The 12,500-nt window shown below is 38.0% G+C and overlaps 1 protein-coding gene across 1 annotated transcript in view; it reads left to right on the top strand.

The window, feature by feature from the left end:
* Window positions 1-10,988, top strand: part of LOC307253202 (ER membrane protein complex subunit 3-like) — a 14,515-nt gene extending 3,527 nt beyond the window's left edge. Inside the window, exons 3-9 of the mRNA XM_080031115.1 lie at window positions 1-27; window positions 727-820; window positions 2,618-2,722; window positions 3,885-3,966; window positions 5,639-5,718; window positions 7,723-7,805; window positions 8,759-10,988. The exon at window positions 1-27 is cut by the window's left edge and continues 31 nt beyond it. Of these exons, the coding sequence (XP_079887241.1) occupies window positions 1-27; window positions 727-820; window positions 2,618-2,722; window positions 3,885-3,966; window positions 5,639-5,718; window positions 7,723-7,805; window positions 8,759-8,887 (600 nt within the window). The 3' untranslated portion in view covers window positions 8,888-10,988. The remainder of the gene's footprint in view (window positions 28-726; window positions 821-2,617; window positions 2,723-3,884; window positions 3,967-5,638; window positions 5,719-7,722; window positions 7,806-8,758) is intronic.
* The last annotated feature ends 1,512 nt before the right edge of the window (window positions 10,989-12,500 follow it).

A 12,500-nucleotide genomic window follows, 5' to 3' on the forward strand; every position in this document is an offset into this window, starting at 1 on the left:
GAGAATGGAAAGTACATCCCACGACAGGTGAGAACACACACTCTGATCACAGAAGCTCCATGTTGCTTAGAAAGATTGTATGTGCAATGAATGTCCACACAAGTATAGACGTACAAACTTGTGTGTGTGTGTGTGTGTGTGTGTGTGTGTTTGTCATTTTTAAACTGGCCGTCACTGGTGCCATAGTAAAAAGTTGGCGATGGCCCTATAGCCAAAAATCTTCCTTACATTAGGGCATGCTCTAACAGTGTGTCAAAGCTCATGTTTGGATCATCAAAAGCACAATGCATTCACATATCTGCTGGACTATATGTGCAATCTATGTCAATGAATGTCCTCACAAGTATAGACGCACAAACTTGTGTGTCTGTGTCTGTCTGTCTGTCTCTCTGTCTGTTGTGTGTGTGTGTGTGTGTGTCTGTCTGTATGTCTGTCTGTCTGTGTGTATGTCTGTCTGTCTGTGTGTGTGTGTGTGTGTGTGTGTGTGTGTGTGTGTGTGTGTGTGTGTCTGTCTGTCTGTCTGTCTGTCTGTGTGGTGTCTTGTCTGTCTCTCTGTCTGTTGTGTGTGTGTCTCTCTGTCTGTTGTGTCTGTCTGTCTGGCTGTGTGTCTGTCTGTCTGTCTCTCTGTCTGTTGTGTCTGTCTGTCTGTCTGTCTGTCTGTCTGTCTGTGTCTGTCTGTCTGTCTGTCTGTCTGTGTGGTGTGTAAACATGTTTTCCCTCTTCCAGTCTTTTGCGATGAGGAAACATTACTTCAACGACACAGAAACGGGATTCTTCAAGGTGGTGAAGAGGAAGGTCATCCCCAAGAACCCAATGACAGGTTAGAGGTTACACATGCCCTGCGTTCCCAATCGCATACTTTCTACTATTTAGTATGGAAGACAATTTTTTTTAGGATGTCCCGATTCTTGTGGCCAGATTTAGGATGGTTAGAAGTACCCGGATGTCCTACTTCATGCGGCCAAGATTGTTAGTGTTGAAAACTGCATCCTATTTGGGCGATTCTGACCCACAATCCAGTGCGCACGTGAAGTGACGTCACATCGACAGAGCCTCCATATGAAAACAAACGGGGATGTGACGGATATAAAAGCAAGAGGCAAGATCAAGGAGCCATGTTATGATGAAATAAGAGAGTAAAAGTATGTCCCAAAAGTATGCCTACTGCATCCTAACTAGATTCTTTTTATCGTCTGATGTAGTATGTAGAATAGAAAAAAGAAAGAGTATGCGATTCGGAACACAGGCATTGTTTATATGACTAGTGCAGTGCCCGTAGGAAGCAGGTCTGCTGTGTGTGTCCCGCTTGTCACTCATTTCAAGCTTTGGTCGCAGCAGCCAATCAAACCAGAGGGAGGCGGGGTTTAGCCGGAGACTACTTCATGCCCGTCGTTACTGTGGCCTTCAGTGTGCCCATGTATTCGCCGCCAGCATGATATTAAATTTGATAACTTCTACGTATTTGGTCCAAAACTTCATAATCAATGAAGGATGCCGTGCGCAAGCCATATCCGGAAGCTCAGGCCGATCTGACTAACAGTGAGAGAGATATGCGAGTCACAGACAGACAGACAGACAGACAGACAGACAGACAGACAGACAGACAGACAGACAGACAGACAGACAGACACACAGACAGACAGACACACAGACAGACAGACACACAGACACACAGACAGACAGACATTTCTTGCTTTATAGATAGATAGATAGATAGATAGATAGATAGATAGATAGATAGATAGATAGATAGATAGATAGATAGATAGATAGATAGATAGATAGATAGATAGATAGATAGATAGATAGTGTTGTCCACTCCTGATCTAGATAATAACAAACGTACTTTTCAGACGGTGGACATTTCTTTATTATAAATCATTTTGTTATATTCTAATAATTTGAAATATAGTGGATTTTTTTTTTCAATGAGCTGTAGACCGTAATCGTTATTTGTATTTTTTTGTGTGTGTGTTTCTTTCTTTCTGTTTGTGTGTCTGTCTGTCTGTTTGTGTGTGTATGTGTGTGTGTGTCTGTCTGTCTGTCTGTCTATCTATCTGTGTCTGTCTGTATGTCTATGTGTGTCTGTCTGCCTGCCTGCCTGCCTGCCTGCCTGCCTGTCTGTCTGTCTGCCTGCCTTCCTTCCTCCCTCCCTCCCTCCCTCCCTGCCTGCCTGTCTGTCTCTCTGCCTGCCTGTCTGTCTGCCTGCCTTCCTGCCTGTCTGTCTCTCTGCCTTCCTGCCTGTCTGTCTGTCTGCCTTCCTCCCTGCCTGCCTGCCTGTCTGTCTGCCTTCCTCCCTGCCTGCCTGCCTGTCTGTCTCTCTGCCTGCCTCCCTGTCTGTCTGTCTCTCTGCCTGCCTGTCTGTCTGCCTTCCTCCCTGCCTGCCTGCCTGTCTGTCTCTCTGCCTGCCTCCCTGTCTGTCTCTCCCTGCCTGCCTGCCTGTCTGTCTCTCTGCCTGCCTGTCTGTCTCCCTGCCTGCCTGCCTGCCTGTCTGTCTCTCTCCCTGCCTGCCTGTCTGTCTGTCTCTCTGCCTGTCTGCCTGTCTGCCTTCCTGCCTGCCTGTCTGTCTGTCTCTCTGCCTCCCTGCCTGTCTCTCCCTGTCTGTCTGTTGCCATAGACACCAGCATGTTGACTGACATGATGAAAGGGAACCTGACCAACGTTCTGCCCATGATCGTGATTGGTGGATGGATCAACTGGGCCTTCTCCGGCTTCGTCATCAGTGAGTCACTTTACTTTATCTATTCTTTTAAACCTGCAGTGTGTAGAATTTTGGGTTTTATTTCCTAGCAGATTTTGTAGAAAGTAATTATAATATCCATAAGTACATTTAATTTGGTGCATAATAGCTGTTTTTCCCCCTTAGAAAGGGTCTCATGTATGTCCATATTTCTGCATATCTTGGACCAAGGCCTAGTGCCGCCATCTTGAAAGTGTCATAGTTGGAATGTCATCAGGTGCCTTGTTTAAAATGTAGAATTGTTCTTGTCCTTGAAGGCCACTGTAGCTTCTGTTATTATTCTAAAGGGTTGGGGTTACCCAGGGAGCGTTGCATTCTAGAACTTTGTAGAACTTTCTTGATGATGTCATATTACACACTGCACCTTTTTAAAGGAAGTGTGTGGATTTCATTAGCATTTTTCATAACAGACTTTGTTAGAAATAAAATGTAGTCATAATAACTATGTTTTAATTAGTGAGTCGCTTGTTTTTTCATTTCAATTTAAATACTTAATACATTTATTTTATTTTATTTAACACACACTGAAAAAAGGAATACAAAAATGATTCTATGTCAAATGTTTAACAAAAAAATAAAAGCTGGTTCGATCCCCGGCACCAAAACTAGTGGTGGCTGCTAATACATCTACGGTGCACCACCATCTCTACCATTGTGTCCTTGAGCAAGACACTTAACCCCAAACTGCTCCAGGGGCGCTGTACTATGGCTGACCCTGCGCTCTGACCCCCTCTGGAGTGTGGGAACTTGAGAGGGGAGATGAGAAAAGACTAATTTCAATGTAGCCATTGACTAATAAAGTAACTTTACTTAAAGGAATACTTCACCCATACAGAACCGGCATTCTTTCATTATAGAATCACACTTTTTATATAATTAATGAGGTTATTCTTTCCTCAGTCTTCCCTTGGCCCAGCTGTCCTGTTAATCCTAAACCCTAAATTTTTACTGAAGTGATGTCACATTAGTAAAATGTAGAGTTAGACAGTGAGACTATAAAACATTCTTTCTGCCTTTTCTCAGGCTAGGATGAACCGATTTCTAAAATGTTTGCACATTTATACTACATAGGATCTCAGAGTTCAATACACCTTCATATTTCCACCGGTGAAGTAGGTCTTTAAAACTTGTTGTTGTTTTCCAGCCAAGGTTCCGTTCCCTCTGACTCTGAGGTTCAAGCCGATGTTACAGAGAGGCATCGACCTGCTGTCTCTGGACGCCTCATGGTGAGACACTGTGCAAACGCTTTAATAGATGTTGTTTTAGTAGTACATAGGTTTTTTATTCTTTAGTAACTACTAGATAGGTTTTTTATAGTAACTACTAGATAAGGTTTTCTATTTTTTCTAGTAACTACTAGATATGTTTTTTATTTTTTCTAGTAACTACTAGATATGTTTTTATTTTTATTTCTTAGTAACTACTAGATAGGTTTTTATTTTTATTTCTTAGTAACTACTAGATAGGTTTTTTATTTTTTATAGTAACTACTAGATAGGTTTTTTATTTTTTATAGTAACTACTAGATATGTTTTTATTTTTATTTTTTAGTAACTACTAGATAGGTTTTTTATAGTAACTACTAGATAAGGTTTTTTATTTTTATAGTAACTACTAGATAGGGTTTTTTATTTATTTTAATTTTTTAGTAACTACTAGATAGGGTTTTTATTTATTTTATTTTTTTAGTAACTACTAGATAGGGTTTTCATTTTTTTTAGTAACTACTAGATAGCTTTTTAAATTTTTTATAGTAACTACTAGATAAGGTTTTCTATTTTTTATAGTAACTACTAGATAAGGTTTTTTATTTTTTATAGTAACTACTAGATAGGTTTTTTATTTCTTTTTTTCTTAGTAACTACTAGATAGGTTTTTATTTTTATTTCTTAGTAACTACTAGATATGTTTTTTATAGTAACTACTAGATAGGTTTTTTATTTTTTATAGTAACTACTAGATAGGTTTTTTATTTTTTATAGTAACTACTAGATATGTTTTTATTTTTATTTTTTAGTAACTACTAGATAGGTTTTTTATAGTAACTACTAGATAGGTTTTTTATTTTTTAGTAACTACTAGATAGGTTTTTTATTTATTTTTTTCTTAGTAACTACTAGATAGGTTTTTTATAGTAACTACTAGATAGGTTTTTTATTTTTTATAGTAACTACTAGATAGGTTTTTTATTTTTTATAGTAACTACTAGATATGTTTTTATTTTTATTTTTTAGTAACTACTAGATAGGTTTTTTATAGTAACTACTAGATAGGTTTTTTATTTTTTAGTAACTACTAGATAGGTTTTTTATTTCTTTTTTTCTTAGTAACTACTAGATAGGTTTTTATTTTTATTTTTTAGTAACTACTAGATAGGTTTTTTATAGTAACTACTAGATAAGGTTTTTTATTTTTATAGTAACTACTAGATAGGGTTTTTTATTTATTTTAATTTTTTAATTTTTTAGTAACTACTAGATAGGGTTTTTATTTATTTTATTTTTTTAGTAACTACTAGATAGGGTTTTCATTTTTTATAGTAAGTTTATGTATTACCTTCTACATAGGTTTTTTCTGACAGCAAGCGTTCTCCAGAATCACTGACTCCACCTTTAACTAAATATAACAACACGTAACAAATGATGAGGCATCCAACACCAGCAGATCATGAATTATAATAATAATATTGTGTGTGTGTGTGTGTGTGTGTGTGTGTGTGTGTGTGTGTGTGTGTGTGTGTGTGTGTGTGTGTGTGTGTGTGTGTGTGTGTGTGTGTGTGTGTGTGTGTGTGTGTGTGTGTGTGTGGCACATATTTTGCAATTGACAATACATTGACTTTGATTTAATCTCTTTATTGTGTATTAGTTGTTGTAACGCTGGCTGTGTATTTTGTTTCAGGGTGAGTTCAGCTTCCTGGTATTTCCTCAACGTGTTTGGACTGAGGAGCATGTACAGCCTGATCCTGGGACAGGACAACGGTCAGTCACAACTACTACACTATGGGCGCACTCACACTAGTGCCGTTTGCCTGTTCCGTGCTCAGCACGATTCAGCACGATTCCCCCCCCCTCCCCACTCCCCCCGCAGGCCCGTGCTCACACTGCTCGTGGCCTGGGCACACTTGCACCTTGCCTACGTCACCGTGCGCGTTTAGGATTTGGAGCTTAGTCTACTTGTAGGCTATACGACTGTTTGTGAATATTTTCATCCGGCCAAATTTGCATCAAATATTCCACTTCCACATTAGAGCAACGAGAATCCTTAAGCTATTGTTTTTTTTTTAAATGTAGCCTTGACGTAGGCCTAATAGGTCGCGGTGGACAGTCTCATATTTGTGCAGCACGCTGTTTATTATTAATATAACGGCCCGTCATCAGACCATATGTATCCGGAATGTTTTGTACACATCGATCGCTCCATCAAATCCAAGTCAGAACTTTTTGTATGGGCAGAGATCGTTTTTTTAAGTGTCTTTATAAAGTTTCTTGTTAAACCTTAGTGTAGGCTATACTGTTTCCTTATCACCGGGCCGCGGTGTGTTGTTTTGGGTGCGTCTCCACCGCCATGCGTAAATGCAGTTATGACAGCTGACGGGAGGAAAAAGAAAAAAAATCATCTGACGAACGTGAGTAAACACGAAAACCTTTTTGCTGTGCTTTCTGAGCCGACCTGTTTAGCTCTCTCCCTCTTTTATTAGCCCACACCTAGGCTTACACACACGTTAATTCTCACACATTATAGCTACAAGTCCAAGTGTTGGGCAATTCTGGTGCCGACTAGTAAGGCAGCGGACGTTAACGGACAATGCATCCTTAATAAATTCACGTCAGGAACGCCGCCTGTGCGCTTGCTTGTGCGCGTGTCATCTCATTAGCATCTGTACTTTGGCCACGGCACACCTCTCCCAGGTGGCCGTGGCCAAGGGGCTGTTCCGTGCTGGAATATGGTTGGCGTGGTCACACTAGGCCAAACGTTCTAGACTTTAGTATGCTAATAAGCTTTGGCACGGGGCCGCGGCCCTAGTGTGAGTGGCCCCTATCACTCTTTATTTTATTTTATTTTATTTTATTTTATTTTATTTTATTTTATTTTATTTTATTTTATTTTATTTTATTTTATTTTATTTTATTTTATTTTATTTTATTTTATTTTATTTTATTTTATTTTATTTTATTTTATTTTATTTTATTTTATTTTATTTTATTTTATTTTATTTTATTTTTGGTATTAGATTATCACTTATTTTATTTTTTTTTTAATTTTTTTTTTTTAGATTTTTTTATTTTGGTATTTTTTTTTGCTTTTATCCTCTTCACAGCAGACCCGGGTTAGGATCCAGCCCGGGTCGTTCTCTGCATGTCATTCCCCTCTCTGACACATTTCATCTCTGTCTCTACAAACTGTCAATACAAGCATGGAAAATGCCCCAAAAATAATCTTAAAAAACAAACAAAAGGAAGCATAGATTATAATCAAATCTCAGACCCTTTTCGAACTTGTAACCCAACTATTGTTGACAGTTTAATTTGATCATTTGTGAATATAACTTTATAATTTCTGTCCACGTTTCATGATATTAATAATAAATGTTTTATTGTTTCAAATAAACACATTCTCAATTCAAAATTCAAATCTAAGGGGCGCTCTGGTGGCGTAGTGGATAGAGCGCGTACCATATTGGCTCCAGCCTTCGTTGCAGTGGTCGCGGGTTCAAATCCGACCCGTGGACCTTTACTGCAGGTCATCCCCCCTCTCTCTCTCTCTCTCTCTCTCTCTCTCTCTCTCTCTCTGTCTCTCTCTCTCTCTGTCGCTCTCTCTCTGTCTCTCTCTCTGTCTCTCTGTCTCCCCATTTCAACTCTGTACTGTCTAATAAAGCTTGAAAATGCAAAAAAAATCTTTAAAAAAAAAAAAGATTCAACTCAACATCAAGAAGTTGAAAGTTGTGTTTGATTTCACTGATGAGAGTTTGTGTTGCCCTGTAGCTGCGGACCAGTCTCGCATCATGCAGGACCAGATGACGGGCGCTGCCATGGCGATGCCCCCCGACCCCAACAAGGCTTTCAAGGTGAGATGGGAGATAGGACATACATTTTTAATTAAAATTCTTTACCATTGTTTCCTTTTTTACAGTTTTTTTTTTTATTTATTATATTTTGCAAAGAGATCATGTGACCAAGTTTTTTTGTCGGTAGTTGGGACATATATTAAAGGTTAAATCTTTTTTTTTGTTTACCGTGTTTTACCGTTTTTCCTTTTGTTTACTGTTTTTTTTTTTTTTTTACAATTTTTTTTTATTTGTTATAATATTTTGCAAAGAGAGTACAGAAAGTATCACACGAGACAAAGTTTTTTTGTCGGTAGTTGGGACATATATTAAAGGTTAAATCTTTTTTACCGTTTTTTACATTTACATTTTTTTTTTTACCTTTTTTAATTACATTTTGCAAAGAGAGTACAGAGTAATCTCAGCAATGACTAGGTAGACCAATATAGAACACACTTTAGAGAAAGTAGCTTACGATACGTTAGGGATAATGTAGAGCTTGAACTTTTTACATCTGATAAAGAGTTGTGTCCTGTGTGTCTTCGTTTGTTATATATTTTTTCTTGATTAATCTGGAGAAACTTGGTCATATGATATGGAAGCTATTGAGAAAAAAATTAAAATGACAATGAAAATGATTCTAAACTTAAAATGTGTCTGCCTGTCTCCCTGCCTGTCTGCCTGCCTGCCTGTCTGTCTGTCTGTCTGTCTGCCTGCCTGCCTGCCTGTCTGTCTGTCTGTCTGTCTGTCTGTCTGTCTGCCTGCCTGCCTGTCTGTCTGCCTGCCTGCCTGCCTGCCTGTCTGCCTGTCTGCCTGCCTGCCTGCCTGTCTGTCTGCCTGCCTGCCTGCCTGCCTGTCTGTCTGTCTGTCTGTCTGTCTGTCTGTCTGTCTGTCTGTCTGTCTGTCTGTCTGTCTGTCTGTCTGTCTGTCTGTCTGTCTGTCTGTCTGTCTGCCTGCCTGTCTGTGTGTCTCAGAGTGAGTGGGAGGCCCTAGAGATCGTGGAACACAAGTGGGCGCTGGAGAACGTCGAGGAGGATCTCATGTGCCGAGACCTGAACTTTGGAACCCTGTTCAGCCACGACATCAAGTCCACCATGTTCTAGAACCCTGAGGACGGAACCTTCTAGAACTCTCCGAGAAGGGTTCTAATTCTAACAACGGAGAACCAACAATAATAATAAGGACTAGGGCTGTGTTCGGAAAGCCCTACTAACGTCCTACTCATACTAAAACCCCTACTAACGTCCTACTCATACTTAAAGTCCTACTAACGTCCTACTCATACTAAAAGCCATACTAGCGTCCTACTCATACTAATTTTGACGTCAATTTGAGTATGTAACGGTTGTGTATGCGAGTTTGTGTAGGCGAGAAATGCCCGGATGAGTACTTACTTCCGGGAAGATTTTGTGTATGGATCGATAGGATACTTTTCCTACTGAACCGCCCCACAATGCATTGCGTCTTTTTCAAACCGCATGGAATGTTTTTATTTCTTTTATTCTTTATTACTTCTGTATACTTCAGTGTAAACGGTCCGACGAACCTCGCATACACAATGGATGGTTAAGTAGACAGTATGTAGTGTATATACATGTTGAGTATGTAGGAGGGGGAGGACGTTAGTGGGGCTTTTACAACCCAGCCTAGGACTGTGTGGAACGTTGGTGAAGGGGGAGGAAGGGTTCTATAGAACTCGAGAGGAATTCTAGAACACACACACAGATTCTAAAAGCTAGAATCTTAAGAAATAATTCTATTGGCCACTTTAATATTCACACTCTTGCCTCTAAAATTCTAAGTGTGTAAAACTATGCAGTGCCTTTTTAAAAATGATATAAAATAGTAAAAGAATGATAAATTATATTATATTATATTATTATAACAAAGCAGTCCAACAGTGAAGATACAAAATGTGTCTGAAATTTTCCGTGTATGATTTTTTTGAATAATAATTTATGCCACAGCCGATCGCCTTATTTAATGTTTTGACGCGATAAAATCAAAAGTATGTCACTAGCTCTCCAACCAATCTGACTGTCTTTATTAGTTAGTTAAAGGTGCTACGAGGAACTTTGAAATATTTCTGAAACGGTCTATTTTTTTCTTTTGATGATCATAAATTACATGTAACAGCAAACGAGACCATCAGTGCCGAGAATGCTATTTTTATATAGTTTTTCTTAATGCCTTTGTCATGGGTATACGCTCACCCAGGAACAACAGCTGGCGTGGTAAAAACACTACCGCTTTTGAACCAAAGGGGGGCGCTAGAATTAACACACACTGAAAGTTCCTCAGAGCACCTTTTTTAAGTCGTTGATCAATTATCAAGAGTTTGTGTTCACGTTTTTTTGTCAAATTTTCAGAATGATGATTTTTCTGTGGAGTATTTTATGATGTTCTCATGTGTGTTTTTGTAAAGCTTTAAATGAAGGCTTGCCCAAAATGAAACAACGACCCCAAAATGTAATAACTGCTCCACAATGTAACAAAAAAATTAGCCCAAATAGTAAAACACTTTTTGCTCACCAACACCTATAAGAAACGTTTTCTTGTTTTCTTTGAGTAGGCCTAAAGTAGCTTCAAAAAATGTATTTTATAAAGTTTTAATGCCCAAAAAAAAAAAAAAATTTAATATAATGTTACATCAGCATTCAAAATGTAATAACTGACCGAAAATGTCATAAGTTGCTACATTTTTATTAGGTTTTGTGCTCTGAATTGTGTTACATTATCGACAAGTTTTTTATATTTTTGGTCGTTGTTAAAAGGCAGGCGGACGGCAGCCATGTTTTCACCTGTTCATGTTCCCTGCGTTCCAAATCACATACTCTTTCTTTTTACTACACTACATACTGAAGTACAGAAGAGTTTTAGTCTTTTTACTACACTACATACTAAAGTACAGAAGAGTTTTAGGGCCACAGACAGGAGAGAAAAAAAAATCAGACAAGGAAGATCTTTTCTTTTATATGTCGAGAAATGTCAAGAATAAAGACGAATACTCCAAAATGCTATTGGAGTTAGTGGGGGCATTTAAGTATGTTCAGCATACTGCAATTGACGTGCATGTATTGGGACATCCTAAATCTTTTTCTGGCATACTAAATAGTATGGAAGTATGGGGATTGGAACGCAGGGTGTGTTTTCTATTGTCTGTTGATTCAGAACCAGTTGAAGTGAGTTTAATAAAAGGTGCCATCTCAACTCACTGGATTTCTCTCATTTGTGTCATACAGAACTAGTAATACACAGAAGCTTTACTTTAAAATCAAGTTTAAAGGTGGAGTCAGTGATTCTGGAGAACGCTTGTTGTCTATATCAGTGAATACCTCATGATCTGTTACCTGTCCGGACATTGTGCGCTAAAGAAAATATTTTTTAAACTATCCTTTTTTTTTTAGTAACTTGGCCTACTCAAAGTTTTTTTTCCTTTTTTTAATTTCTACTACAATTTACAAAAAAAAACCTATGTAGTAGGCAATAAAAAAATATTGCCTACTACATAGGTGATAATCGTTTCGCTTGGTGATAATCATCCTGGTTACCCATCTTTTTTTTCTTATTTTTTCTAAAGTAACTACTTCGAGTTACTAGTAGTATCTATGTAGTAGTTCTAAGAAAGAAGAAAATGTATGACGTAGCTAATGCATATCTATATTTTCACACACAGTATAGACAGGTAGCGGATCATGAGGAGATATTCACTGATTTTTGACAAGCACTGTTACAGAAAATGAAGTTCTCTCCAAATATGTCCGTCTAATAAACTGAAAAATGCCAAAAAATAATCTAAAGTGTAAAAAAAAAAAAAAAAGTGACTCTTTTCGCTTGGTGATAATCATCCTTTTTATTCATATCAAAAGATTGAAAGTACAATAAAATATTTTCATCTGATATTTGAGCGGGAAGACCAAAAGAAAAAGAAATCGCCCCCAAAAAAAAACTCCCCCAGAATAATTATACAATTTCTTACAGATACAAAAATACTGTACAGTTTAAAATTCAATTAAGAGCTCGCTGGAAACAAAACCACAGAATTAAACATCTCGCCTAATAATAATAATAATAATCTGAAGCCTCAATACAAATGGAATCTATAAATATGACCAATTAAGCCTCTGCATGTCCCACACCAGTCCAGCATTCATGGTGCATTCAAAACAACTCAAAGTGTAGGATTTCCCAATCGTAATTTCCGATTTTTTCGATCTCAAAGTGTTCCAGATAATTCGGAAAGTGGTATTTATTTTAGGAAAATTAGACTGTAACGTTGTGTGAAGTTGGGAACTCGTGAACTCGGAGCATAATCCCTGTGTGTCTGTGTCTCTCTCTCTAACTACCAGTGTGTGTGAATTTCGAGCTACCTGTGCGTGTGAGTATGTGTCTGTCTGTCTGTCCGTGTGTGTATTTCTCTGTGTGTTTCTCTAGCTACCTGTGTGTGTGTGTCTCTCTATCTAGCTACGTGTGTGTGTATGTGTGTGTGTGTGTGTGTGTGAGGTCGGATGTCAGAATTACAACTGTTTTCGATTTTTCCACTTTTTTCGAGTTGTTCTTGAACGCAGCATAAGATCACAGAAAAAGAAAAAACCTGGTAAATGCCACGGCCGAAATTATTCATTCAACAAAAATAAAATAAAATAAAATAAAATAAATACCAGCGGAACAAAACAAACCAAAATATACAAAGAATGTACTTCTCATCCCTGGCAG

Source organism: Ammodytes marinus (genome assembly GCF_949987685.1).
Source record: "Ammodytes marinus genome assembly, chromosome: 7".
NCBI lineage: Eukaryota > Metazoa > Chordata > Actinopteri > Uranoscopiformes > Ammodytidae > Ammodytes > Ammodytes marinus.